This window comes from Pelobates fuscus, chromosome 6 (genome assembly GCF_036172605.1).
Source record: "Pelobates fuscus isolate aPelFus1 chromosome 6, aPelFus1.pri, whole genome shotgun sequence".
NCBI lineage: Eukaryota > Metazoa > Chordata > Amphibia > Anura > Pelobatidae > Pelobates > Pelobates fuscus.
The window spans coordinates 211884906-211912848 of NC_086322.1; the positions used below are offsets into that span (position 1 = coordinate 211884906).

Here is a 27943-nt window from a genome sequence, read left to right on the forward strand (position 1 = left end):
AAGGGGGGTAAGAAGAAGAGGGGTTAAGAAGAAGAAGGGGGAAGTAAGAAGGAGGGGAGATAAGAAAAAGAGGGGGGTAAGAAGAAGAAGGGGGGAGTAAGAAAAAGAGTGGGGAGTAAGAAGAACAAGAGTGGGAAGTAATTAGAAGAAGGGGGGTAAGAAGAAGAGGGGGTAAGAAGAAGAGGGGGGAGTAAGAAGAATAAGGGGGGTAAGAAGAAGAAGGGGGTAAGAAGAAGAAGGGGGTAAGAAGACGAAGGGGGTAAGAAGAAGAAGGGGGTAAGAAGAAGAAGGGGTTAAGAAGAAGAAGGGATACGAAGAAGAAGGGATAAGAAGAAGAAGGGATAAGAAGAAGAAGGGGGAGTAAGAAGAAGTAAGAGGGTTAAGAAGAAGAAGGGGGGAGTAAGAAGAAGAAGAAGGGGGGAGTAATAAGAAGAAGGGGTAAGAAGAACAAGGGGGGAAGTAAGAAGAACACAGGGAGGAGGGGGGGTAAGAAGAACACAGGGGGGGGTGAGGAGAACACACAGAGGGAGGAGTGAGAAGAACACAGGGAGGGTGGAGGGGGGGATGAGAAGAGCACAGGGAGGGTGGAGGGGGGGGATGAGAAGAGCACAGGGAGGGTGGGTGCGTGTGAGAAGAGACCACTAGGGGAGGGTGGGGGAGATGAGACCACTAAGGGGCAGGGGAGAGCTCTAAGGGACAGAAGGGACAGCTCTATAGGACAGGGGGCAAGACAGGGAGCTCTTTCACACTACGCACACACACACACACACACACAATGCATCCCTATACATACACAGAAACACACAATGCATCCCTATACATGCACAGAAACACAACATGCTTCCCTTACACACAGAGAAACATACAATGCATCCATTACACACACACACAATGCAACCCTTACACACAAAGACAATGCATCATTTGCACACATACACAGAAACATACAATGCAAACCCTTACACACACATGCAAACACACACACTGTTGCAGCACTGGCTTTAGTTCATATGGCAGATCATATGGGTGGGGCATTGTGATGACACATGGGGGGGGCGGCAAATTTATATTTTGTCTAGGGCGGCAAAAATCCTTGCACCGGCTCTGATCCTGGGCAGGTGTACCAGTGACCCGTCTTGAAGCAGTGCAAGTGCCCTCGGCCCCTAATTTACAGTGGCTCACACTCACAACGAGCAGTGCCTGGAGCCCTTTGCAGAGACGGAAACAAAGAGGTTCTGCGGCAGATAGCCGTCCTGCAAGCATTGCATTAAACAGCTGTTCCCCATGCAGCCACAGGTGGCGTTGTGCTGGGAGACTGTGATTACTCTTCACTTCCTCCCAGCCTACAGAGCAGCGCATGGGGGAGAGAGAGGAGGAGGCATGATTTAATCTTGAATAAATCCTCTAAGCAAACCTTTAGAAATTTGGGGGGATCAGCTCTGTTTCCACAGTTTATTGGTGTTTACTCTGATGTCTGTATTAATATTGAGGGATGTCTAAGTAGTAACGTCAGTGTGTGTCAGCAGGGCCAGCCGTTGGGGTGGGCAAGCTGTGCGGTCACGCAGGGTGCCATGACAACAGAGGCGCCCGGCGGTCAACACAGCTCACAAGTTGGGTACACCAGCATATTTAATTTAAACGATTCGCTGGTGGTCCACTGGTGCGCACCAGCAGTAGGTGCAGTCAGATCATATCCTCTCCCTCATGGTTCCGGCGCTCAGTTAGTGAGTCAGAGCACAGGCTCAGAGATTCTCAGCCTGTGCTCTGACAACATTGAAAGTCAGAGCCATGAAGGAGCGGGTATGGCAAAGAGCTACTGATTAGCATAACATCAATATCCGTTATAAAACCAGGAAAAGGTGGGCATGGATGGTGAACTGATTTGGTGGCGCAATGGGCCACTTGACTGGTTTTGCCCCCCAGGCCTAAGGCTGCCAGCCCTCCCCTGGCTGTACCCCACCGGAATTACTTCTAAATAAAAAATCATCTTATGGGTAATAATCTTATTATAAATTGACATACAAAATAAGTGCAACAAAAAGTGAAAAGTAATAGTCAATATCAAATAAAAAGGAGGGGAAACCTACATAGCTCAGTATTAATTATAGTGAAAAATAGAAACAATGTGAGCTACTAAAGTTGAATTTAAACTATATCCCAGATTGGTATGTATAAAAAACATCAAAGTATCAAATTCAAGTGAACAGGATATAGTATTAGAAGTGAGAGGCACTACACAATTACAGCAATCCACCTGTAGGGTAGCCACAGGTCTACAAAGAAATCCTGTTGGGAAGTACTCAAGCTCCCAGGGGTTAAATTAAGTAAATTGATGTAATTTATAGACTCTGGTTTATGTTGAAAAATCCTGTGGCTATATTTAGTTGGTAGATATTTGAAAAAGATCAACTGAAATAAATTCTATCAATATCCACAATACTGAGGTAGATTCTGTGGTTTATATAGGAAAAATCCTGAGGTTAAATCCAAACCCATTACTGGTGCTGAATGGGTTAAGATTAACCCTGAGGAACCCTAAGGAAGCCCTAGGTACTAGTAGCTCACTCCGATCTCCTGACATCTTAAGGATTGTCATAGAGGGGAATATAAAGATCTACAATTCTGCAGCTTGGAACTGGTGAAAAGAGAACATAGACGGGGGGACAATGACAAAATTTTGAGACAGAGGGCGTGTAGATGGACACATTAACATGGATGATACATGGATACAAATTAAAAACCCTCCAACCCTTAGGATTAAAAGAGGATTTCTTATTTTCACCTTTTATCTAAATTGGCTATTGGGCTAACCTGCTTTTTTAAATAGTATTTACTTACGAGATCCTGATCTTAATCATCTAGATGGTAAACTAGTATGTAAATATATACCATATTTTAATTTACATTTTTGCACTCATCTTTCGCCCCGTAACCATAGTAAGCTCCCCCTATATATTATACTTCATTATACCATTGGTAATTTAGTGATGTTCAAGTGTATGAGTAGATTCCATACAGTCCCTTGATATCCCTCTCACCTTCTGGGGGATTGAACTAAGGATATTAACGTTATTCTGAGTCCATGCTTCCAATTCTATACTTTACAAATATACTGTTTACCTAACTGCTTGTACTAACGTTCCTAGATTAATAGGATAATCTTTAGGACCTTCTGTATTTTTTTCCCATCAGCACTGATTGAATAATGGACGATGATTAACAGAAGTGTATTCATATAAATAGATTTCTGGGGAGATATGCTCCTCCATTATATTTCCTTAAAACCATCAGGGGTTAGCAAAAGGTTTTAACCCTACAAATATATCATTTACACAATCGTTTGGATTAACGTCCTTATACCAACAGGATAGCACCTGGGAGTTTCTGCATTTTCTCCCTATGAGCACTTTTTGCTTAATGTGTGTTGGGTAATAAAAATGCACTCATACAAATTGACCTTGGGGGTGACATGCCCCTCCATTGTATTTTCTTAAGCACACCAGGGGTTAACTAAAGTGAGCTGAATGGAGTTGTGATAGGAGGCTGGTCGTTTTGACTGAACCCTGCCCCCTTGTTGGATATGAGCTCGGGGATTGGTGGGTCATTCAGCTAGGGAGGAATGTCCCACTAGATTACATCATATCACTCTGATTGGTGAACCGCATAGAGTGGGAGGTACAAGACCCCCTTTAAATGTGGGCATAATGCAGTAACAATTCAGCTCTTGATAAAGGCAAATAGTTACACCAAAACGCGCGTTGAGCTTATGTGCTGATGCACCAATACGAGATATATTTGATTTTGTACATTTTTTGTTTGTGTGTCTAAGGATGGAGGTTATTTACTTATAAGGTTGGGAGATACTGCTATTTATTTTCCTGGGGCTATGATTTACAGGGCCGGACTGAGTACACAAAGCAGACCTAATAAAAAAATATATGCCAGCACCATAAGCCATTGCGCCATGTATTGTCACATGTAATATGTAAGGCTATGTATATATACACACACATTGCCTTACATATTATATATATTACATAGTTTACTCTTACATATTATATATATTAAATGTTTTACTCTGAAAGGACCAATATTTTATATTTGAAAACTATAGATAAGTTACCATTTTGTGACCTCTTCCTTCCAGCGAGGTCAGCAACGTGCGGGGGGTGGAACTTGTGTGCGGGAGGCTGCGCTATCTTCAGAGGCGGGGGTTGCGTGCAGGGGCGGGGCATGCGGCCAAAAAGGATTTACATTGAAATTTGACAGAGTGGTTATGTTACCTGTGAGACTGTATCGTAGCCCAGGAATGAAAATTACCCCCATGATGACATACCATTTGCAAAAGTAGACAACCCAGTGTATTCAATATGGGGTATGTCCAGTCTTTTTTAGTAGCCACTTAGTCACAAACACTGGCCAACCTTAGCATTTATATATGTTTGTGTGTATAAAAAATGCAAAAAACAAATATGAATGCTAACTTTGGCCAGTGTTTCTGACGTGGCTAATTAAAAAAACTTAACATACCCCATTTGCAATACCTTCTTTTGCAAATGGTATGCCATCATGGGGATTATTCTCATTCCTGGGCTACCATACGATCTCAAAGGCAACATAACCAATCTGGCAAAAAAACTGGAAAGTGCCACTGAAATACACCAGGCAACCCCAGGAATCACAACCAGAGTTGAGAATTGTGAGCTAGAAAATTATTTTGGCCTGTTTATGACAGATGGCATGTTTTAGTTTAAGACTGAGCAAACTAATTGGTACTGCCTTCTGAGCTCCTCCTGTATGGTGTTATGGTGGGAGCAGCATCGCCAGAAGCAGGGTCGGTGCTACCATAAGGAGGCACATGCAGCTGCCTCACAGTGCAGGGTGTAAATGTCCAGGTGACCGTCAGGAGGGAAGTGCACAGCAATCCTCTCCTGCTAGTCACTTTATGTATCGTGGCTGAGCTCCAGGCTTGGTGCACGGGGCGACAGAGGAGATCAAGGCCCTGTTGGGCCACTAGTGGGTCACTGCTTCCCTAGCACCGGCCCATGGATGAGGAGCAAGACCCACAGCTGCCCGGAGGAAAGGAGGAGGGAGTTCCCCCTTGCATTGAGGTGCATTACCACAGCGACGCTCTGATACTTTCCTGGGCAGCGGCTGGAAGGAGCTTTATGCACCCACTGGGGGTGCAGAAAGCTCCCACCGGACCACCAGGGAATAGGATTCTCCCCTCCCTGCCCAAAGCTAAGCTGCCCAAAGCTAGGCATCAAGGAGGGGGGAATACACTTTTAATTATTTGCCCTCCCCTTGTTAAAACTCCAACCCCCCTCCCCCAGCTCAGCCCCTACCTCCCCAACTCAGCCTCTGTCACCCCCATAACCCCCATTACAGCCCCTATCGCCACAATCACAGCCCCATCTCCTCCATAACCCCCATCTCAGCCCCTATCTCCCCATTCTAGCCTCTATCTCCCTATCACAGCCCATATCACCCATCACGGCCCCTATAACCCCCATCACAACCCCTATTCCTCCCCCCACAGCCTCTATCCCCCCCATAACCCCCTTCACAATCCCTATCCCCACATCACAGACCCTGCCCCCCACATCACCCCTATACCCCTACTACTGCACCATTTCCACATCACAGTCCCTATCCCGCCACTTTACTGCCATCCCATATCTCCCCATCACAGCCATTATCCCCAGTAAAACCCCTCTACAGTTCCTGTCCCCCACTACTGCCCCTACCCCCATCACAGCCCCTATCCTCCCCTCAAAACCATGGGTGTCAGCAGGGGAGGGTATGCAGGGGTGCTTGACCCCCCCCCTGAATTTGCATACCGAGAAGCTGCCGGGGAGTGTGGCCGAGGGGCCCGGCAGTGCAGCTTTCCCGGCCACAAAAATTGGGGATGGGGCACCGCGCGGTAAGACCTGCCGCGATCTGATGGGGCCACCCGATGGCTATCTTTAATCAGGGGCCCGGTCAGGCGCCATGGCTCTTCAACAGCACAACTGGGCCCCTGCTCTATCTGATACAGCTGTGCTGGGAGGAAGTGAGTACAACACATCAACATATTTTCAAACTTCTTTGTACTAAATCTTACTTAGGAGGCGCGAGGGAGGCAGACAATCTCTCCAATCTTAACTTTCTGGGACTCAGAAGCCTCAAACTCGATCCCCATTTCCTCTTCTCCGACCTGTGTGTGTTATCCAGGCACTGCCCACATCTATGTGGCACCTATACTGCAGGCATCTACAGTTGGAGGGGCTGAGGCCTGTTGGCAATATTGGTGCATTCTTCTTGGGAAACTACCTCCATAAGGTGGTGGACTTCCGAAGTACAATGGCAAAACTGGAAAGACTGTTTGCGGATTTCTAGATGAAGCGTAGCCTCCATCTAATGCCTTCTATAACAGAGCTTATCTCAAAAACCATCACTGCATTTTCCACAATCCATGGATAGTGACTAGAGCCAACGGGTTTCTGGCCTGGAAGCCTCAGTACCAACAGTCTTCTCTATATGTGAGGCATTACCTAATAGTACCGAAGTTTCAGCATTAGCGGAGGACGTGGGATGCCTTGGAGCTGCTAATATTAATTCTGCTACTGGGATCCAGTCGGTACTGTCCTGTCAGGATAGACTAATATCCAACAAGCAGAAGTAAAAAAAACAGAAATCCTAAAATGTATAACCTGACCTTAGAATGGCCAGATCTAACATTAATAAATATAATAGTACAGAACAAGCCAAGGTCAGGGAAATAGAAGGTACATAAAGGTACATAAACAGTTAGACAAGTCAAAGATCAAGGGTTGCAGAAGTCAAGAATAGTCAAAGTAAAAATACACAAGAATCAATACTAATAACACGCTCTCGGATAACAAAATAGGAAACCACAACAGGATATTGAGAAATATTTATTTTAAGTTTAACTAGCCTAAGAATGGATATGATTGGCCAATGATTGTCATGTAAAGTCAGGACGTGCGTGCACGACGTCGGTGTGACGACAAACGCACATTGACGACCAGACAAGCCTAAGCTGTGCTGGCGGTGCGTGCCCATGGACCTCATTGGAATGTAACACAACAGAGCCTGCCTGGCGGGCAACGTGACATGTCCATTGCCTGAGCACTCACTAACATGTTCCTAGGTCCTAGGTCACCCTGTGGGACTGTTTTATGCCCATGGAGGGAATTGGGTAATATGAAATATGCCACCAGGACTATTTTACAGGCCACTTGTCTATCTACATTATTTTTATTTTCCTTACTAAATTGGTGCATAACCAAATTTAGACGAGATTCTGTGATGTCTTTCATATCAGAGCCTCGCTGTTATCCTCTAATATCTTGCTAATATGTCTGTGAACATATCTGCAAATGTACCATTTACTGATTATATATATATGTATATAGTTAATACATTGCTAAACACAAATACACACACCAGTCAATGTGGTTCTTTGTTGAGCTCATTTGCATATGCCTAGCCAGAATCCCTTGCAGTAGTGAGAGCACTGTTAAAGTGAGATTTCTGTGAGAAAAGCAAGTCGTATGTACTTTACAAGTAACGCCAAGCCTCCATAGCAAACCAGTAACCAACCTGCATGTACATCAATTCTGAAAAAAACTAAAAATGAAAGTGTAGGTACACTGGAAACAGAGATGGGCCTGTTAGCTAGTGAAGACCAGAAAAGGGCAGAAATGTAAAAAAAAAACTATTTTTCTTCCGTATATATTAATTAGGATCCTATGGCAAGAGATATGCAAATAATTGCTGAAAAAAACTTGCAGATAACTTGTGATTGGAGGACTCGAGACAAGGTGCTACAGCATTGAAAGAAAATTTATGTAAATAAAGCTCCGGGGCCTGACGGTATTCACCCACAAGTACTTAAGGAGCTAATTGGGGAAAGAAGTTAACCTCTGTATTTCATATTTCAAGATTCTTTTGTTTCAGGTATTGTACCGGAGGATTGGAGGAAGGCAGATGTCGTTCCTATATTTAAAAAGGGTTCAAAATCCTTGCCTGGAAATTATAGACCTGTGAGCTTAACTTCTGTGACTGGGAAAAAATTTTGAAGGGCTATTAAGGGATAATATTCAGGAATTCATTGGGAAGAACTTTGTTATTAGCAATAATCAGTATGGTTTTATGAAACATAGGTCATTTTAAAGTAACCTAACTGCATTCTACGAAGAAGTAAGTAGAAGTATAGATCAGGGTGTTCTTTTACAACAACAAAATGATACCGCACTCTATATAAATACTGCTGTAAAGCTCATTCTTGCAAAAATAGATTTATTAAATATCTAAAGATAATAGAATATCAAAAAAGTATAATTGATGGCAAAATATATCTACAATCTTACCATGACACCTAAACAATGATAAATATATACAGTAAGCCCCCAATATAAACCGAAATTGATAATCAAGTAAAGTGCACAGAGGCACTAAATGATAGAGAACCCTCTATCTGCTATATACACTGTACACAAAAATTCATCAATAATATAGAAAAAGTATATGTGGAAAGTAGCAAAATGTCCAAAAAGTGAAAAAGGAAAAAGAAAAAATGAAAAAGATGAAAAAAGTATTTACAGTCCAAATATGTGTACACTGATGATTGTATGTAGCTATTGCTCCAAATGCTTAATGGTTAGATCTCACCACAGTTAGAAGCCAGAGGATTCCCTGTATCATCTGTTAGTTGTATCTGCGTCTGAGGGATTATCTCCGGTCTGTGCCAGGATAGAGGAACATGTAGTGAGTCCTCCTTTGTCCAGTGCGTCCTCCTAGCTCCTTCTTTGTTTGCTCGTTATTGTAGAGGGTCTCTTTATCATCGATGGGGTGCTGTAACGGGCGGTGGGGTGCTGTAACGGGTTCTTTTATTTTGCCAAGGCATTTGATAAGGTTCCTCACAATAGGTTAGTCTTCAAACTAAAATAAATTGGTCTAGATAAATATTCTTGTTCTTTGGTAGAACATTGGTGTAAGGATAGAGTACAACGAGTTGTCATTAATGGTAAATTATCAGGCTGGACAGGCTGGACAGAGTTCTGTTTTGGGACTGCTTCTGTTTAACATATTTATAAATGATCTTGAAATAGGCATTGAAAGCCATGTATTAGTGTTTGCAGATGATATAAAACTTTGTAAAGTAATAAAATGTGAGCAGGATATTGCTTTGCTGCAAAGGGATTTGGATAGATTAGGGGACTGGGCAGTAAAATGGCAGATGAAATGTAACATAGAGAAATGCAAAGTTATGGTAGTAAATTAGGGACTAGAGCCATACGAGAAGGATTTGGGAATTGTTATAGACAACAAATTAGGCAGCAATATGCAATGTCAATCTGCAGTTGCTAAGGCCAGTAAGGTTTTGTCATGTATAAATAGGGGCATACATTCTCGGGATGAAAATATAATTTTGCCTCTTTATAAATTGCTGGTAAGACCACACCTTGAATATGCTGTGCAATTTTGGGCACCCGTTCTAAAGAAGGATATCATGGCACTAGAAAAAGACGAGCTACAAAATTGATAAAAGGAATGGAGCATTTTAGTTACGAAGAAAGGTTAAAAAAAATGTAAATCTCTTTAGTTTGGAAAAACGGTGCCTGAGAGGGGATATGATAACATTATACAAATATATTCGGGGCCAGTACAAACCATTATCTGGAAATCTATTCATAAACAGGGCTATACAAAGGACACAAGGTCACACAGTTAGGCTGGAAGAAAGAAGATTTCATCTAATTCAATGAAAACATTTTTTTACAGTAAGAGCAATAAGGATATGGAATTCTTTGCCTGAAGAGGTGGTTTTATCAGAGTCCATACATATGTTTAAACTGCAATTGGATAAATACTTGCAAAAACATAGCATACAGGGATATAATTTCTAATTAGTTGTGTAATAGCTGCTTGATCCAAGGAGACATCTGACTGCTATTTTGGGGTCAGGAAATTTTTTCCTAGTTTGTTGCAAAATTGGAAGCGCTTCAGACTAGGTTTTTTGCCTTCTTTTAGATCAACAGCAAAACATATGTGAGGAAGGCTGAACGTGATGGACACAAGTCTATTTTCAGCTATGTAACTATGTAACCTCATGCTGATGAGTTGCATTAACAACCAAACAGCTGTCCATGAGTGGTTCACTGGCTTTGCTCCTTTTCCTGAGTTGTGTTTCAAAGCTGTTGTATACAACAGACACATACTCTAAGGAATCGATGTTTGAAGTGGAATTATGAGGCAAAATGTGGTTCTTTGTTGAGCTCATTTCTATACGCCTACCCAGAATCCCTTGCAGTAGTGTGAGCAAAGTTAAAGTGAGATTTCTGTAGGAAAAGCAAGTCTTATGGCTTGACTGGGGTGTATATTTGTGTTTAGCAATGCATTAACTATTCACTTATTTCAGGTGGAAGAGGTTTTCATCCACACTTTCTCCCCCACCACAACTCTTTGGTATGATGAGCTGCGGGCGAAACGCGCGCGTCAGGGGCTGACGATCCAGCTGACAATCCAGCTATATCACCATTTTTTGTTCATCATGGCATCAGTGATATTATGGGTCCTGAGCTGACTTCTAACTCCCATTAGGAGAAACCCGGATAAGTGGCTACGGTTTTACTGCCATGCTGCAGCAGTTCAAAACCTTTACATCATCAATTATTGTGTTGGCCGTGTTTTATCCTGTTTCCCCCGGGTTAATTTTTGAAGTCTCTCTCTGACTTATTATGGAGTATTGACTTAGGGTACATTATTGATTGTGGTACCCGTGCATATATGTGTTAGGCTATATAGGGTAACCTATGAGATACAGGGGTGTATACCTGATTAGCATTTGTGCTACACCATGCATTAAGGCTGTACTAGTTATAATGATTGTGTCAGCGATCTGTACTTAGGAGTGTTTCACTCCCATGGTCGCTTAAACTCCTCACACCTACTATCTATGCATACAGCTTATTACCCTTTGTGCCTACATTATATGTCTATGTGATTTATCTGATACCTCACACCCTATGTGATTTATCTGATACCTCACAAATATAGTTTTTCATATATTTTTACGTGCGAAATTACTGCTCTTTTGCACATAGCTATTTATGAGAGGACACTGAAAACTTCTGAACAGGACCTCTCTCTAGATTCATGCTTTAACGAACCAGTGTATAGACTTATGATTGCTAATAACAGTTCACTATTGAAGTCTCACTTATGGCCTCAGGGATCTATAGAATGAGGTTTCCGTTCACATGGGTATACCTATAAACATGGGGGAGATCACCCTCAGTTTATCATTGTGACACCATCCTCACTCTAGCGTTCAGTGGTATATCCGTGGGGATAATGATTACCTTTGTACATGTCCTCTCTTTTTATCTAATTTAGAAGCAATTTGCACTTCCAACATGGTGGGGGTCTACAGAATTGGGTTTTAACCCCTCACACGCTGGAACATCTGTTATAATCCGCTAAGACCCGTATATTTAGTACTCATTATCAGTTTGTGATACTGTATTCTATCGGAATTATAACAGATTTTATTGGTTCACATTTCTTGGTGGTATTTCACCTATTTTTATTAACATATTATTAAAGGTTACGTATTAATAACGCAGGGCACTCATTTTGTTTCTTCCTTGTTTGCCACTACCCTGGTAGTCTTTGAGGGTTATCCCCTGCCCATTGAGTGCTCGTTCAAGGCTTCCTTTCCTCCTTTTTATATATATAGTTATCACTAAAGGTTTTAATTCTTCATTAATTTCCAGTTACAGTTGGATTACAGTAGGACAATATCTCCTATACCACCCAAAAAGCCACGCACAACCACAAGGACAAGCTCGCATCGGAAGATATCTTCTCCACCATCATGGACTTTTAATACAGCAGAAGATGTTATCAAGGCTAATATTAAAGATCCTTTGCACATCATCAAAATATTACTGGAAAATAAGAAAATTGGATTTCTGTACATGACTCCCGCAGTTCCTAAATCATCAATCGAATATGATCATTATAATTTGAGGTATACTGTTGTCATAGTTACTGAATTAAATAAATGTAATTGAACAAGGGGCTTGAATAGTTGTATCAGTCAAATATCATGCACTCTTTTTCTTTTCAAAACTTAATGATGGTACCTCAATTGGATAATTCAAATGAGTTTGCTTTCATGGGAAAGTTAAGCCAACCTTTACAGGAGAAATTAAACTGCAGATCTTTGAAGCTGTCACTTTTCACAAAACATAGGCCTCAATTAAATAAGCTTTCTAATTGATTCCATACTGTTAGAAACATTCTAAGTGATTTCGTCACAATTATGGGATTTGTCTATGGGATTTGTTTTACGTAAATCATTGTGACATTTGTCTAACAATATTAAATCTGTGGAGAGCTTATTAAATTGAGGCCTTAAGCCTCAAATTAATATTGCTTTTGAATAATTTAATATTGTTGGATAAACTTAAAATGATTTAATATTATGAACATTATTTATATAGTGTAATATTTAGGTTTGTTTATGTTTTGGTATATTTTATATGTATGATATATATATATATATATATGATAATATATATTTTATATTTTATTATGTTGTATATATATATATATATATATATATATATGTGTATATATATATTTATACTACAAAATGAAAATATTTTTTAATATTAAATAATTTTAAACGTTTATCCAAAAATATTAAATCATTTGGAAAGCTTATCCAACAATAATAAAATAAGGCCTTAGTCAGGCCAAGAACTGTCTTAAATTGTCATCCATAAATTTGTCATCCGATTATACATTTTGAATATTTCATAAAGATATTTTTGCAAAATACTAACATTCTTTGAAATGCCAACACAATAAAAAAATATCATAATAATATCACAAAAACTTGGACAAGCCTGAATATGACAAAACTTAAAAAAAAAGCAGGCTTTTTCTTTTGGTTCCTGAAACATGGCTTATGGAGGATCCTATGATCACTCATGATTCTCCCTACACATCAGTGTTTTACTCTTGCGCATGCACGAGAGTCTAGCACTGCTGCGAATCCTGGTGCATGAAGTAGTTGAAAAAGGAAGATGGTAGTGTCTGCATGGTCTGCTTCATGTAAGTATATCTACCTTCACTGGACACTTGGGCCACCACATGCCAAGAAAGAATGTCACCTTTGGGAATATTTACAAAATATGCAAAGACCACTGAAGTCGACAGAGCCACTTAACCCCTTAAGGACAGACGACGGATATATTCCGTCATGATTCCCTTTTATTCCAGAAGTTGTGTCATTAAGGGGTTAAAAAAGTTTTTAACAGCACAGTGTTATGCCAGTTGAATCCTTTTCTCTTGTATTGAGCTTTAATAGAACCTCTTGAGATTTATCGATCTTTCCATGACTTTATACACCAGAATAAGTGTTCTGTTTCACTTCTTATTTTTCTGCCAGTCATATTATATTTCTGAGAAAAATGACGGAATTTAAGAAGATGAATGCCAACACTTTTTAGACCAATTTAATAAATATGAACAGCTTAGAGACAACTCTCCCCCAATATTTTGATTCGATACTCGGTTTGCATTGTGTGCCTGGTTGTTTCTGCACTGAACTGGAGTATTGCTAGATCTTTAAGATACATATAAAAGAAATGAGTGCATCATATGAAAAGTGGTTAATAGATATGGATGATTTTCAGTGTTTTATTTAGTGGTTTAATTTTATTTCTGTAGCCTAGCTCAGCCTGTTTACTTTTACCATTTACAGTTTTATATTTTCTCTGAATGATGATGTGTAGTCAGTAGAACAAGTGCAGCATACTGGCTGTTTGGGAAGAGGAAGCAGTCTTTTCCAGGAAGCCTAGTTTTAGGGATGCAAAGTAATGTATAAATGTTACTAATTCCTGATGATGGTGCAGTATTGTTTTGCTAAAGAAAAATAAATAAATCAAAGCCTCCTAATTTTTGTATTTACCTTTGGATCACTGAACATTATACATAATAAGAATATATTTAACATTTGAAATCATTTTACCTTTAGAATTGTTCAGTATCAACATATCAACAAAAATGACTATTACACTATAAGTGAAAGAGGAGTCACCAATATGTGTGATGGAGAAGTCGTATTCTTGGACCTTGAGCGATGGAAGCAGGAATACCTTTACCACAAGGCTTTAAAGCAAATACCTACTTTTGCTCTATTCCGTAAGTGGAAAAGCTTCACCGTATGGAGGAAGAATGTCCGTGCAAAGAAAATTAATGAATGTCGTCGAGCTCTGCAGGAGAACTTATTCATTGTTAATGGGGTAAGTGTCTTGTGGTTTAAAGGATTATTAAAGAATGCATGTAAACCTTCCACTGAACATACATTTTAGTGAAATACAATGTATATATATATATATATATATATATATATATATGTTTTTTACCTCATATTGTCATCTTACCTGTAACTGTTTCTAACTTTATTTAATCAAAGTTAATCCTCTTGTATAACTACACAAGAAGACAGGTGGAGAAAGCTCCAGGCAATGGAAAGGGTTCTATTCAGTAAGTATATACAACATGTGGAAATCTCTGCCTAAAGAGGTGGTTTTATCAGAGTTTGTGCATATTTTTAAACAGCCACTGCATGAATTCTTGCAAAAACATAATATTCAGGAATATAATATTAATATGTCGGGTAATCTTCTTGAAATCAAGGAGCAATCTGACTGCCATTTAAGGGTTGAGAAGGATTTTTTTTTCTAGTTTGCAGCAGTATTAAAAGTGCTTCAAACTGGGGGTTTTGCCTTATTTTGATCAACAGAAGAGAAAGATATCAGAAAGGCTGAACTTGATGGATGCAAGTATTTCTTCAGCCACTCTGTAACAATCTCAGAAAAACAGTCGAAAAAGCATTATGAGGATTTTAGTTCTGCCATATCTGGGTAGCTATGTTTTGGCCAGCCCTTAATTAAATTGTCACATATCAAAAGTTTAAAGAAGAAATTGGCTACTTAAGTGATGCTGTGCCTCTAGTCAATCACTCCCAATTTTCATTTGATGAACATTAAAGTGGCTCTGTCACCCCCCTTCCCCAAAATGAGTGTTTCATAAAGACAAAATCTTTATGAAATACTCACTATATACTTCATACTACGAAATTCCAACACTGTCAAAAGATATACTAAGACAAAGTCTTAGTATATTTTCTACGTTTTAAAAAACTTGACAAAAGGTGGAGCTACCACCATCAAGTTTTTTTTGTATTTACCCCAGCTGTCACTAGTAATGCTGTAGGGAAAAGGTTTTGTCTATGGAGGCTCTCGCTGTCCTCCAGAGACCTAAGAGCAGTCAATGTCGGAGTCTTTGCAAAAACAGTAAGGACTCCAGACGGAGACAGAGCTGCTTGAATAATCCCCTCCATATATTTATAAAGAGCAGTGTACGTAAACACAGAACAATGTCACAGAGATGTATGTATGTATGTATGCATGTATGTATGTATGTGTTCACAAGGTTATATTTTGTATCTCTGTTATTACTGTCAGTAACTTGTTCTACTAATTAGATTATAGCACATGAAGGTAAGCTATGCCTAACATAAATATGAATCATCTGGAATTGATCGTTACTTTTTTCTGTCTTTCAAGTTTTTGAGTCCTGCTCTGCTTAACATTCAAGAAATGTGTTACCGCATCAGTGATATGGGTCTGTGCCGCATTGAAAAAGGATACACTTACACTTTAGGAGAATTCACAGAAAATCAGTTCAAGCAAATGAAAGAGGTACATGAATTCACTTTAACATTTTTCTTTTGTACAGTTTCTTTAAAAATAATCACCTTTTTTTTGTTTATTTTTTTAAATTCTTTATTTTTGAGAGTGCATAGATAATTACAAGTTTCAGTATTGCAGGATACAGTGCACTTTTTTTTGTTGATTAGAGATTCAAGAGTAAACATAGATATGCATAACAGAATACAGGGAACAATCAGGTTATATATGCTATCTAGAACAATGTTACTTGAGGTCCCAGCATTATATTTATTCATGTATTGTAAGCAGTCTACACAATTTTAAAGGCTTAGTTCTTCATGGGTTAACTCTAAGGGAACCGTAAGTGGAAGCGACAAAACAGTGAGCCCAGGTTAAACCGATGGGTCTGCAGGCCATGCAGGTGCTTTGCATTTCGGTTTCTGTATTTTGGTCTCTCAGCATGTGCAGGGGGCAATGTAATGAACCGAGTGGGTCATGCCCTTTTGGTATGCATACAAGAACAAAAGCATATTATATATCCAATGCACGGGGTCATACCGAGTGGGCTCTGATTCTTATGAGATGTTGGTCACCAGTGAAACATCACAATAATATTAGAAATTCTAAAGTAATCATAGACAGGCATAAAAGAATACTAGGAGCAATCAGGCTATACATGCTATCTAGGACAATGTTGTTTAAGGTCACAGCTGTGTGGGTTCGGTGTACTAGGATCGTCTCTTGGCGTCATTGTCGTTTGGCTGCCTCCGGGTCCCATTTAGTGTGCTGACAGATAGGGTTTATTTAACATGGTGTGGTCAGCGCCATTGAAGTAATGTGTTACGTGTGGCTAGTTTTCTGCAGTGTAGGTGATGGGTGGGTACTGTTCTCATCTGGTATAGTGAATTTGTCTGGGCCGTGGTGTGATTGCCGGCTTAAGCCCGGCTATGGGCAGCGGGCTTTATAATGTGTGCCTTGGTATGCTATTTGGGGGTACGGGGGTGTCTCAATGCTGTGTTGCTATGTATTCTTCCCCCCCCCCTTTCATCTGCATGACCGACAGTATAAATAATAGCAAATATACATATATATATATATATATATATATATAAAAAAAAAAAAGGGAAAAACAGTCACTGTTAGAAATTATCGTACAGGTGAGAAACAATATGCTAAGACGGTAAGGGCGTAGATGGATTGCCCTTAGAGCTAGACTGTCTCTTTGGTGGGTATGCGTTACTCGTGTATAACGACTTGGCGGGTGATTCATCAGGGATAAGGACTGAGGTCAAAACGGTCAGGTCCTAGTGGACCGCAAGGTAGGTATTATAGTTCCCAAGCTGTCCGTGCAGTATCTTGTTGGTGTGCGGGGCTGCTTTCATGTCTTTGGGGGTTGTTCGCCCTCGGGCGGACCGGTCTATGGAGGGTTTCGGGCTCTGTCCCGGGTCACCCCTCTCAGGAGGTAGCTGCAGTGTTTTGAGGAGCTTCGTGGGATCCTCTCCTGCAGACAGGATCAGCACCGTCTTGCCGTGGGGCACTACCAGGGTTCCAGACGCTCCCCACCTGTATCTGATGCTATACATGCTATCTAGGTCAATGTTGTTTAAGGTCACAGCTGTGTGGGTTTGGTGTACTAGGATCGTCTCTTGGCGTCATTGTCGTTTGGCTGCCTCCGGGTCCCATTTAGTGTGCTGACAGATAGGGTTTATTTAACATGGTGTGGTCAGCGCCATTGAAGTAATGTGTTACGTATGGCTAGTTTTCTGCAGTGTAGGTGATGGGTGGGTACTGTTCTCATCTGGTATAGTGAATTTGTCTGGGCCGTGGTGTGATTGCCGGCTTAAGCCCGGCTATGGGCAGCGGGCTTTATAATGTGTGCCTTGGTATGCTATTTGGGGGTACGGGGGTGTCTCAATGCTGTGTTGCTATGTATTCTCCCCCCCCCCTTTCATCTGCATGACCGACAGTATAAATAATAGCAAATATACATATATATATATAAAAAAAAAAAAAGGGAAAAACAGTCACCGTTAGAAATAATCGTACAGGTGAGAAACAATATGCTAAGATGGTAAGGGCGTAGATGGATTGCCCTTAGAGCTAGACTGTCTCTTTGGTGGGTATACGTTACTCGTGTATAACGACTTGGCGGGTGATTCATCAGGGATAAGGACTGAGGTCAAAACGGTCAGGTCCTAGTGGACCGCAAGGTAGGTATTATAGTTCCCAAGCTGTCCGTGCAGTATCTTGTTGGTGTGCGGGGCTGCTTTCATGTCTTTGGGGGTTGTTCGCCCTTGGGCGGACCGGTCTATGGAGGGTTTCGGGCTCTGTCCCGGGTCACCCCTCTCAGGAGGTAGCTGCAGTGTTTTGAGGAGCTTCGTGGGATCCTCTCCTGCAGACAGGATCAGCACCGTCTTGCCGTGGGGCACTACCAGGGTTCCAGACGCTCCCCACCTGTATCTGATGCTGTGGTCTCTCAGTATCCTGGTGACCGGCTGAAACTGGCGCCGCTCTGCCAACACTGAGAAAGGTAGGTCTTCAAAAAATTTTATCTGGCAGTTTTCCACGGTCAATGAGGCTTGGCCTCTGGAGCGGGTTAGGATAGTCGTCTTGACCGCGATGTCTCGTGTCACCACTATTGTGTCTCGTGGTGCGTCAGCTGGGGCGGTGGGAGCTTTCCGGACCTTGAATGCCGTTATCAGCGGAGGCGCTTTGTCATCTCCCCGCATGCCCAGAGCCTTGGCCACCTTATTAGCGAAGTCCATTAGGGCCTCTGGGGTCACAGTCCCGGCACCCCTCGCATCCGCACGTTTCTCTTGCGGTGCCTGGCCTCGAGCGCAGTGACTGTTCTGGTCAGGCTCCAGACCTGCTGGGACATAGTTTCTAGCTGGGCTTGGGTCCCAATTAGCCGGTTGTCTCTCTCCCCTTCTCTGGTTTCCACTTCGTCAATGTGGCGATTCAGTGTACCAACCTCCGCCTGCACTCCCGTAAGATCTGCTTTCCACACTGCTCGGAGTTCCAGTAGCAGCCTCTTAATGTCCCCTTTAGTGGCTGGGGATGTGTCGGTGTCCGAGTCTGCCCTGTGGTGCACTCCGCTATTCACCTGCGAGGCCACAGATCCGTCTTCCCCCTCGGAGTCCTCCGATATGCTGGAGCCTCGTGGTCTGCTGGGGGCCATCTTGGATTGGGCCTGAGGCCTTGGTCCGTTGAAGGATCTTCGGATGTCGGGTTGGTAAAGGCTTTCTGAGTGGGCTGATTTTCGTTTTTTGTGCCCCATCTCGATTGTGGAGGTATTGTGCTCAATTAGACTCTTGTTTTTGGCCGTTTTCGTGGCTTTTTGTCTATGTTTTCATAATCACCTTTTTGTTAGAGACATTTGTGCTGTTTTTCATCATAAAAGAGACCACCTTACTAGTATAACATGTGCAACACCTCATACTAGAAACAAGCTTATCTCTACTTCTCTTCTTGGTGATGGGCGCTATCATCTTCTTTAAATGTCCTGTCTGCAGTTTCCATTTTCTCTGAGTGAGACAGTTAGAACCTGATTGTTTATGATATACATTGGATACTTTTCAGGTAGCAAACCGTCTAACTGAATTCCGTGAACTGGCTAAGGAGGTCATTAGGAGTGCATGCAGAACAGCTTTGCTTGAAGCTGGATTTACACCAGATGACTACATATACGATTCCGACGGCATAGGTAAAGTTATGCTCAAATACTACATGTGTGTAAAGCAATGCATGTTTGGACATTTTTCCAGTAACCATTGCAACTGTGCTTCACAAACATGTTATCCACTTTATGTACAAAAAAAAGCAAAATTAACAAAACAGCACATGCATTATGCAAAACTCTCCCCATGCAACATATTGTTACAGATACGTGTGTTTATCAGGACATTTCATATCCTATACTTCTAACCAGGCATTAAGTTAGTACACTCACTAGGGTTGAATTTACTATATGCATAATAAATATTTGCATGTTGCAAAAAATTGAATGTGGCCTTCCCCAATGTACTGTCCACATTTAACTGTTTAATGTAGTGTTATGTGCTATCTTTATCTAGTTAGTTTACTTATTATGCATGGCATTTTTTGCCTTTTAAGGTTGTTTTCTACATTCTTTAAAGGTATCAGAACAAATTCACCTCCTCATATTGATGTAGACATTTTTGGAGAAGAATCTGAAAAAATGACTTACACAGAACAGGCTAACAAGAGGTCTCACTGCAGAAGACTGACATGGTTGGTTAAAATTTTTGCTAGCCATGTTTGGCAGAAACATGGCATGGTCTATGTAATAACTCTTAGTTAACCCCTCCCCCCCCCCCCAGTGTCCAAAGCTCTAAAGCTGTTGAATACACTTCTTAAAGTGAACCTATGATCATGGATTTAATAATGTAAGTAGTAAATTAAGAAGATGTTCAGTCTGTGTTTACCTATCTCCAGGAAATATAGTGCTTCATTGGTGTTAACACTTCCCTGATATACTATTGGCCACTCTGGCTTCATTGCTTTTGCATTAGGGGCAAAATGAAGTGACATCTGTCACTCAATTCCTGTATTCCTCAATTAAAGAGCAAGATGCACTTGCTTGAGGCATAATCAAACATCTACAGTGCAAGCACTGTATTTGCTGTAATGAAGATCAGGATAATTGATTGTAGAAGGGCTGTCGTCTTTAACTCTGTGGTCGACATAGAGAAATAGGCCATCATCATAGCTCTCTATACCAAGGACTGATTGACAGGTGAGGGGAGGCACTATATTTTCACATAGAATTTTCATAAGATGTCTACATTTGCTAACAATTCCAACTTTGCTTAGATTTCATTTTCTCCTCTGTCATTTATCACAATGTTTTGTATACCATGACAGGTACACTTTAAGAAGAGTGTATCAAGTAACTCTTTTCCTTTTCAGAAAGCTGCAGTCAACCCTTGTCTCATTTCACAAAACATGTTCTCTTGCATCTTGTTACACCTTGTTGCTGTACAACAAGTGTATATATATCAGTTCAAGTGAAACTGCCTGTTTGAGGGACAGGATTGCCTTAGTAAACAAGTAAAAGATAACACTCATAATATGTACACATCGGAAATAATACCCAATACTGGTAATGTCTCTCCTTCATATTTTTAGTTTTATCCGTTTAACTGATTACCTCATTGTGAACACCATGCATGTCCTGGCAGTCAATTCTGTTACCTCGTTATTGACCCATCTAGTGGATAAAGTGAAGGTAACACCTCCTATTGCTGTAATACAGACCTGGAACACACAGCAACAACAACAACAACAACAACAAGAAAAAACAGACAAAAAGGTAAGGTCACTTCAAATAGAAAAATTCAAAGTAATCCGACTTGTGTTATATATTTTTCTTTTTTATTTCTTCTTTTAAATACCCCCACCCCCCCAAAAAACCAAGGCTGTCAAAATCATTAACAATGTATTATATTGGGGGTAGAGACACCCACAGAGGATCATAGAGGGGGTAAAGGGACCTATGAGACACATTAGTGTAACTGTCCATTGTTTAAAAATTATTGTATGAAGACAATCCATTAACATGGGAGAAGGGAGAAGGGAGAAGGGAGAAGGACATATAAAAGAGGGAATTATGTAAAACACGGCACAGAGTTAATTTTCCATAGGTTAGAAAAAGACTAGAGTTTGCAACCAAATCTCAAAATATATCATATTAGTAGACACAATTTTATATTTACAATTCATAATTAGCCAAACTGACTCAATCATAAAATGCCTTATATGAAGCATAACATATATTTAGCAAAGATTTGCTTTTTCCCCTATGATTTGTCCAGTAGGTATCTTGAGAATTTCACTTGACAAAATAATGGAAGATTATCACTGCAAAATAGGTGCTATTTTGGAGGCATTAGCTTTGCGACCCATTCTTCAAATTTAAAAAAATTGAATGTGCTAGTTATAATCCATGGGGACCAACTAAAATAGCATGGAAATGCAATTCTGGGTTCTGACTATGGTGTTAAGGATTACAGTCTAATTGGTGATTGTATATTATTATCATTGTATCCCAAATAGCACTAGCTCCCCTAGAGTGTGCTAGCCTATTGTATGCTGAGTCCTTGTCTAACCTGTGGCTTGAACAAACACGGTATATGCAAAACTGTCAAATGCTTGTTATTACACAATCTGATTGTAAATTTTAGACTGTAATGCAGACAACATCCATTCCCATGAGCATGTTAGTAAAATAGTGTTCTTCCCTACTCCTGCATATGATCATGGTGACATCACCAGAGCATGTTGACAAGGAATCAGTTTGAGAGATGCCAATAGCCTAATATTCAGGACAGTGATATAGGGTAGGTAATAATGGAAAAGGGTTCTGGGCCCACATATGGAGCAGGGAGTACATTGGGTTAATTTGGTTAAATGAGTCATAGAGGGGAGAATTGCATTGTAACATTTTAATAACCAGAATTACGTTGTTCAGCACTAGGGCAAAACTATTACTTAAAGATACCGAAGTTTCCAGAACAAAGGATTTATTTATTTTAAATGTTATCTTTCCCTTCAAAGACCAATTCTAAAATGTTCTCATCCAGAGAATTTTGTTATGTTGGGTGATTTGATGTGCTGTTACACATTTTCACTGTTAAATATTTTAATTAAGCAACATGTTTTGTGTTTCAAAAGGCAACTGGGATACCCCCGCTTCTTGCTGCTGCTCCTTCAGGTGGTGCTGTTGACGAAGAACAGTCTCCAATGTTTTTGACAGAGATTATTATTGATACACAATCACTTTGGTTTGAGCCAGGCATGGATGATTTTCAGGTTTGGTTTTTCTGATACTTAAAGAATCAGTGTTATTTATTTGTGAACATTTCAACACCAAAAGGGTCAATCGCTGTTTTGGCCTAATCCTATACAAGCCTTACTTTTTTTTAGTATTAATACTTTTTATTTGTATTGTGTAAATTATTTATAAATTGATTTAATATTATGTAATATTATGAAAAATATGTTAGTTTTGTAGTATTTTGATATTCTTGATATGTTGATATTTTTTATATATGATATTATTTTTTGATATTTTTATATTTTAAAAACATAATTTATTTTTTTCCCCAAAAATATACAATCATTTGAAAAGCTTATCCAGCAATATAATATCGAGGCCTGAGTCTGAAGGCTAAGCCCCTCATTGTAACTTAGACTGACTCAGGTTTAACCAATATAAAACACTCATCCAATTCACTATTCACTAAACTGTTTCAAATTGAAATCCAAATGACAAAATTCATGCTAAAATAGTATGGAATGTATTTAGCCTTTCAATTACAATCCATTAACATGTTATGGTATATTCATACCTACTAAGTGCAGCTGAAATAGTTCATATACCAGTTCACCACTGGAGGCAGGACATACTAGTCAAAGAATAATAGTTCCTCCTATCCTACATCCTGTCCCTGTCACTTCTCTGTTTGTTTCATATCTGTTTTGTTTTTTTATTTTTTATGTGCAGATACTTCATGGATATTGTCAAAACAGCAGGATATTAATCAGTATACAGAAATATATCTTTCAAATAATTTGTTTTTGCAGTTTATCACATATATATTTTTTAATATAATAAAGATGAAAAGAACACAGTGCTTGTAAATTGTAGTTAAATAAAGTAAAGCATGACATATGTAATTGTTGCAGGTTCAACAGGAATTAAACATGAACATACTTACTGCCTATGTTTGTAAATAAGCTAATATTAAATAACAATGCTACTGGGTACTAATAGTGAAATGAAATCAAAACAGCTGGCCATTATAAACTGAGAGGCTAATATAGGCTCTATTGCCAAAAAAGCGGAATGTAGGCTCTATTGATTAAAAATAAGCTCTACCAATGCCCACCAAACACTATTTTCTGCCCCAGTGAGATATATGACTTGAGTTCCAAAAAAGTGTTGCCCTACCAGCCTCACACTTTAGTACAATCCAGCGCACTTTTCTCATGGATTTAATCACGTTCAGCAACCAGGGCAGGATCTAAGGGTCTGCAGCCAACTGTGTAGATTGTGGGCCTCCCAAGGATGTGAGTTGTGCCTAGGAAATTGTCCCTGTCTGGATTGTGGTCCAGGTTAGTGGTGGCTAAACGTTGAACTGGACCCGTAGTACTTAAACAATCCACCGCAACTTCTTTCTCTGCCTCTGGGTAGGGCCACTTAGAGCAGGCTGTCATTTGTAACTTCTTCCAGTAGTTATAAGCTAGGAACTTCCAGTCAATTTAGAACTCTCCAGTCATAGGAGTAGTTTGGTGCACAGTCACTCAAAGGCTTGATTAATTTGCTCCTCATGGAATCCTCCGAAGAAAAAGTCTCTTAGAAAAGATCAGGCCAGCACTCCCATAAATGGGAAGCAAAAATTTTCAGATTTATTTTTTTCACCGAGGTGCACCAGCTTCATGCATCCGTCTTGGCTTCTCTTTTATTGTCAAGGAGGCCTTGATTTATCAAAATCCAAAGGTCATCTCAAAGGATACTTGTTAGAAATCTAAAAAATGTACCCCATTCTCTAAGCTGCTGTTTTTTTTTCCTCCTGTGAACTATAGTTTGTGTTTTAGCTATTTGGACATTCCAGATTGTAAATATTTTCCTAATTTTGGCTTTGGTACTTCTCACTTGTCTTGCATTTAGAAGAGAATTGAGAAAAAGAGAAATTGGTTTACTTACTGGAATTCATAGTTTGTTTTTCTGTTCTGACTCTAGAACTTTGAGAAAACAGGACAAGTTTTGTTATTTCATGTTGGACATCTGTTGTGTAACCAGTGTTGGAAAATATGTGAATATGTGTTTTTATTAATTTTTTTTTCTTTTTTTTTTTCTTTTTTTTTTTCTTTTTTTTTTAGGATTCTGTTGCAGAAGTAGTTACTCAATTTCAAGAAACTGTGCTGTCGTTGGCCAATCTAGTGCCAGATTCATTTTTTGATGCTTTTACACAGCCTACCATAAACAATAAACTTGAAGAAAAAACATGTGGAGATGGCCCATGCTTAAGTACAATGTTTGAAGGCGACAAGCATTTACACTCTTTAGTTTACCAAATGAGGGTATGACGGAACATGTTTACTTGTTAGATACATAATTCTATATGCAGGGTTTCGATTTTCAAGTCCTACATTATGAGCCAGGACTTAAAAGTTAATTACTGCTGAATGACTGGAGGGACCATTCTAGCTAATCATTCATACACAAACACACACACACATATACACCCTACCTAGCCACTCACACATAACTTCTGATTAGCACCACAGTTACACAAAGACCCATAGATACATATTTAGATGCTCACTCATACATACGTTTAGAAAGTCAAAGACAGATACTGATAATTGGCCATTCAGACACCTAATTAGCAATATATTCACAAATTTGTGCATAATTAGCCACTTACTCTTTCATTCATTTAGAACTTTTATTCGCACACATAACTAGCCACTAAGACATATAAATGCTCAGACATGCACATGCAAATACATCTGCCAGTTGAATTATTCTATTTTTTCCTCTGCTACTTATCTCTGTCTGGAAAGGGTTGAGGAGAGGATCAGACGTTAGCAGCATTGTACCTGGTGTCTACTATAGAAAAGGCTGTCTCTGTTAGTTGTGGCAACAAAAACAGCTTTAGGGCTTTTGTTGCACTCTTGACTCAGAACTAGAAAGACGTGATAACATATCTCATTGTTTAGGCAATGACAGACATTATGCCACACAGGATTACAAGAGAGACCTAAAACTGTTTCTGCTGCCAGAGCATGCATAAATCGTTTGATATACACAATCTTGGATTAAAATATATACTTATCTTATATGTAAGAGTCCAGTTTCGTACAGTATTGGCTCATAAGACATGTTTGGTTAAAATGGTATTATTCAATAAAAGCAAACAAACAAACAAACAAACAAACAGCTTTTAGTGAATTGAAGACCAAATTGTAAAATGTGTTCTAATATGGCCAAGCTGTGACCAAGCTATACTGGAGGATTTTTCCAAATCAACACATTATGCAGTTTGGTATTCACTACAGTCGACGCTTTAGTGAACAACATACAATATTCTTTGTCCAGACTCGGTGTGTTTGATGTTATTTTGTTTTCTTTTTCTAGGAAACAATACAATCTGCATTTGCTGCAGCTGCTGTGTATGGAGACACTTTTGAAAGATTTTGTAAATTTTTCAAGGAAAACGAAAGTCTAGATTTAGAAGCTCTGAAGAAAGAGGAACACGGTATATTTCTTTTTTCATGGCAATTGTTAAATCATATCTAAAATTGGAAGCATTTTATTTAATAATTTATTGGTTCATAAGAAATTAGAACTAATTCAAAATGTACATTTATTTGTTTGTAGATATAGTTTAAACTTACTAAGGTTGGCTAGTTTGGCTTTTAGTATAAAAATTCCATCACAAAACAAAGCACTAGGATTGGGACGCTAAATGTCCTCATATATATAATTATGTTTAAAATAGCTTTCAAAATGTCTTATAAGTTATATAAGTTGTATAAGCATAGATGCAATAATAAAAATATGAATATATATTACAACTGTTTGGATTATATAAAAGGACACAATCAGATTTGTGGTTTTATAAAATTTCTGGTTCATTTAATTGTGTTTGGATATAATCCAAACACCAGAAGTCGTGCACCGTCACCAAAAAGCAGGAAGTCCTAAAATACAAAAACATTTACTCTACTGCTAAGAAAATCAAATAGCAGACTAGGTATTGAAAAAACATGAAACGTGTACACATAATGTTCACTCATAAACCAATATAAATTTTAATTAGGTTTTGGGTTCAATATCAATTGCAAAGCAAAGGCAAATATGTTTTTGCTCAAGATTCCTTCTCATTTGCTAGAGCACTTGTTTTAACAGGTAAAGAAACATACTTATCCACCAATGCTCAAGTCAACCCACCTGCATAGTGCAAAAGGACTGTAAATGCTGCCTTTTCCCTCCTCCCTCCTTGTATATAAAGTTCTATGGTTAAAGAGAGATTGGCTTTATTATTGCATGCAGGGAAAAAGGAGAAGGAAGGCTTCTGGACGTACTACAGTGATTCTTTGCTGGCTGCTGTATTATAGCAAATGTAGTAGAGATGTCTGGTTTTGGTATCTTTACCTAATGGATTTGGGTAGTATGCCCACATACATACATTGTTAATATATTGGGGAAATTTGAGGAAGCTGAATTCCTCAAAATAGCACCGAGCTCTTTAAAAATATCCATAAGCATTGTATTTCAACATTTGTATTTATCGTTTTTTCACGCCTACTTATTATTCGTGTTAATATGTTTTCTATGCTAATATTGCAAGCTAAGGGGATACTGTGTAAATACCTATGGGGGTTTTCATTTTATCCTTTTGCTTTCATAATTCTTGTGACCTCTTCAATATTAATGCAGCACCCAAAGCTATAAATATATGGAATTTTGGCTACTAATATTGCACCCCATGTTATATGGCTGCCTGTTAATTGTTCATTAGTAAAATTAGTGAAATGTTGCCGTAGTAGATTTTTTTGAGTTGTTCACTGAAGGGCATTATGTAGATTATAACGTATTACAAGGCTAAACAAGCCAATATTTTGCAGCCTAGAGGTACCTTATGATCCCCTGTACTCCAATATTAATTTTAACAAATCAATTTGTTTGTCAATACTTTGTTTTATAGACGAAGAAACTAAGGCAGTTAACATATTAACCTAGTTGTGATTCTTTTTCCTAGAGTGCGGCAGTTTCCCATGAGTTGTTGGTTTAACTTTAATTTATCCCCTTGAGTGATACAAGCAATACTATATTTTATACTGAGCTTTTTCCCCATGAGGAATTAGTGCATATTCTTAGATTTAAATGAATCAGCAGCCGACTTTCCTTTTAATGTATTTGTACTGCCTGTTTATATTAGTTTAAATCACACTCATTGTGTTCTTTATAATCTGGTCGGTCACCTAGGAGCCTTTTCATAAGATTCAAATTACTGTTGGTATACTGAGTGCACATGAAGATCTAAGTAGGCAAATTATTCAAATTACCCTCTTGTCTTTTTATTCCTCTACCGTTTTGTTGCCACGCTGTGCCACCACTGTCCACTCTTCAGAGCACATGTGCTGTCTGTTAT

General features: G+C 39.4%; 1 protein-coding gene across 1 annotated transcript in view; it reads left to right on the top strand.

Moving 5' to 3' along the window:
- Positions 1–27943, top strand: part of DNAH6 (dynein axonemal heavy chain 6) — a 257043-nt gene that overhangs the window by 11179 nt on the left and 217921 nt on the right. Inside the window, exons 4-12 of the mRNA XM_063458711.1 lie at positions 11784–12040; positions 14057–14324; positions 15654–15788; positions 19338–19461; positions 19895–20009; positions 20907–21090; positions 22452–22589; positions 24663–24863; positions 25924–26044. Coding sequence (XP_063314781.1) covers positions 11784–12040; positions 14057–14324; positions 15654–15788; positions 19338–19461; positions 19895–20009; positions 20907–21090; positions 22452–22589; positions 24663–24863; positions 25924–26044 — 1543 coding nt within the window. The remainder of the gene's footprint in view (positions 1–11783; positions 12041–14056; positions 14325–15653; positions 15789–19337; positions 19462–19894; positions 20010–20906; positions 21091–22451; positions 22590–24662; positions 24864–25923; positions 26045–27943) is intronic.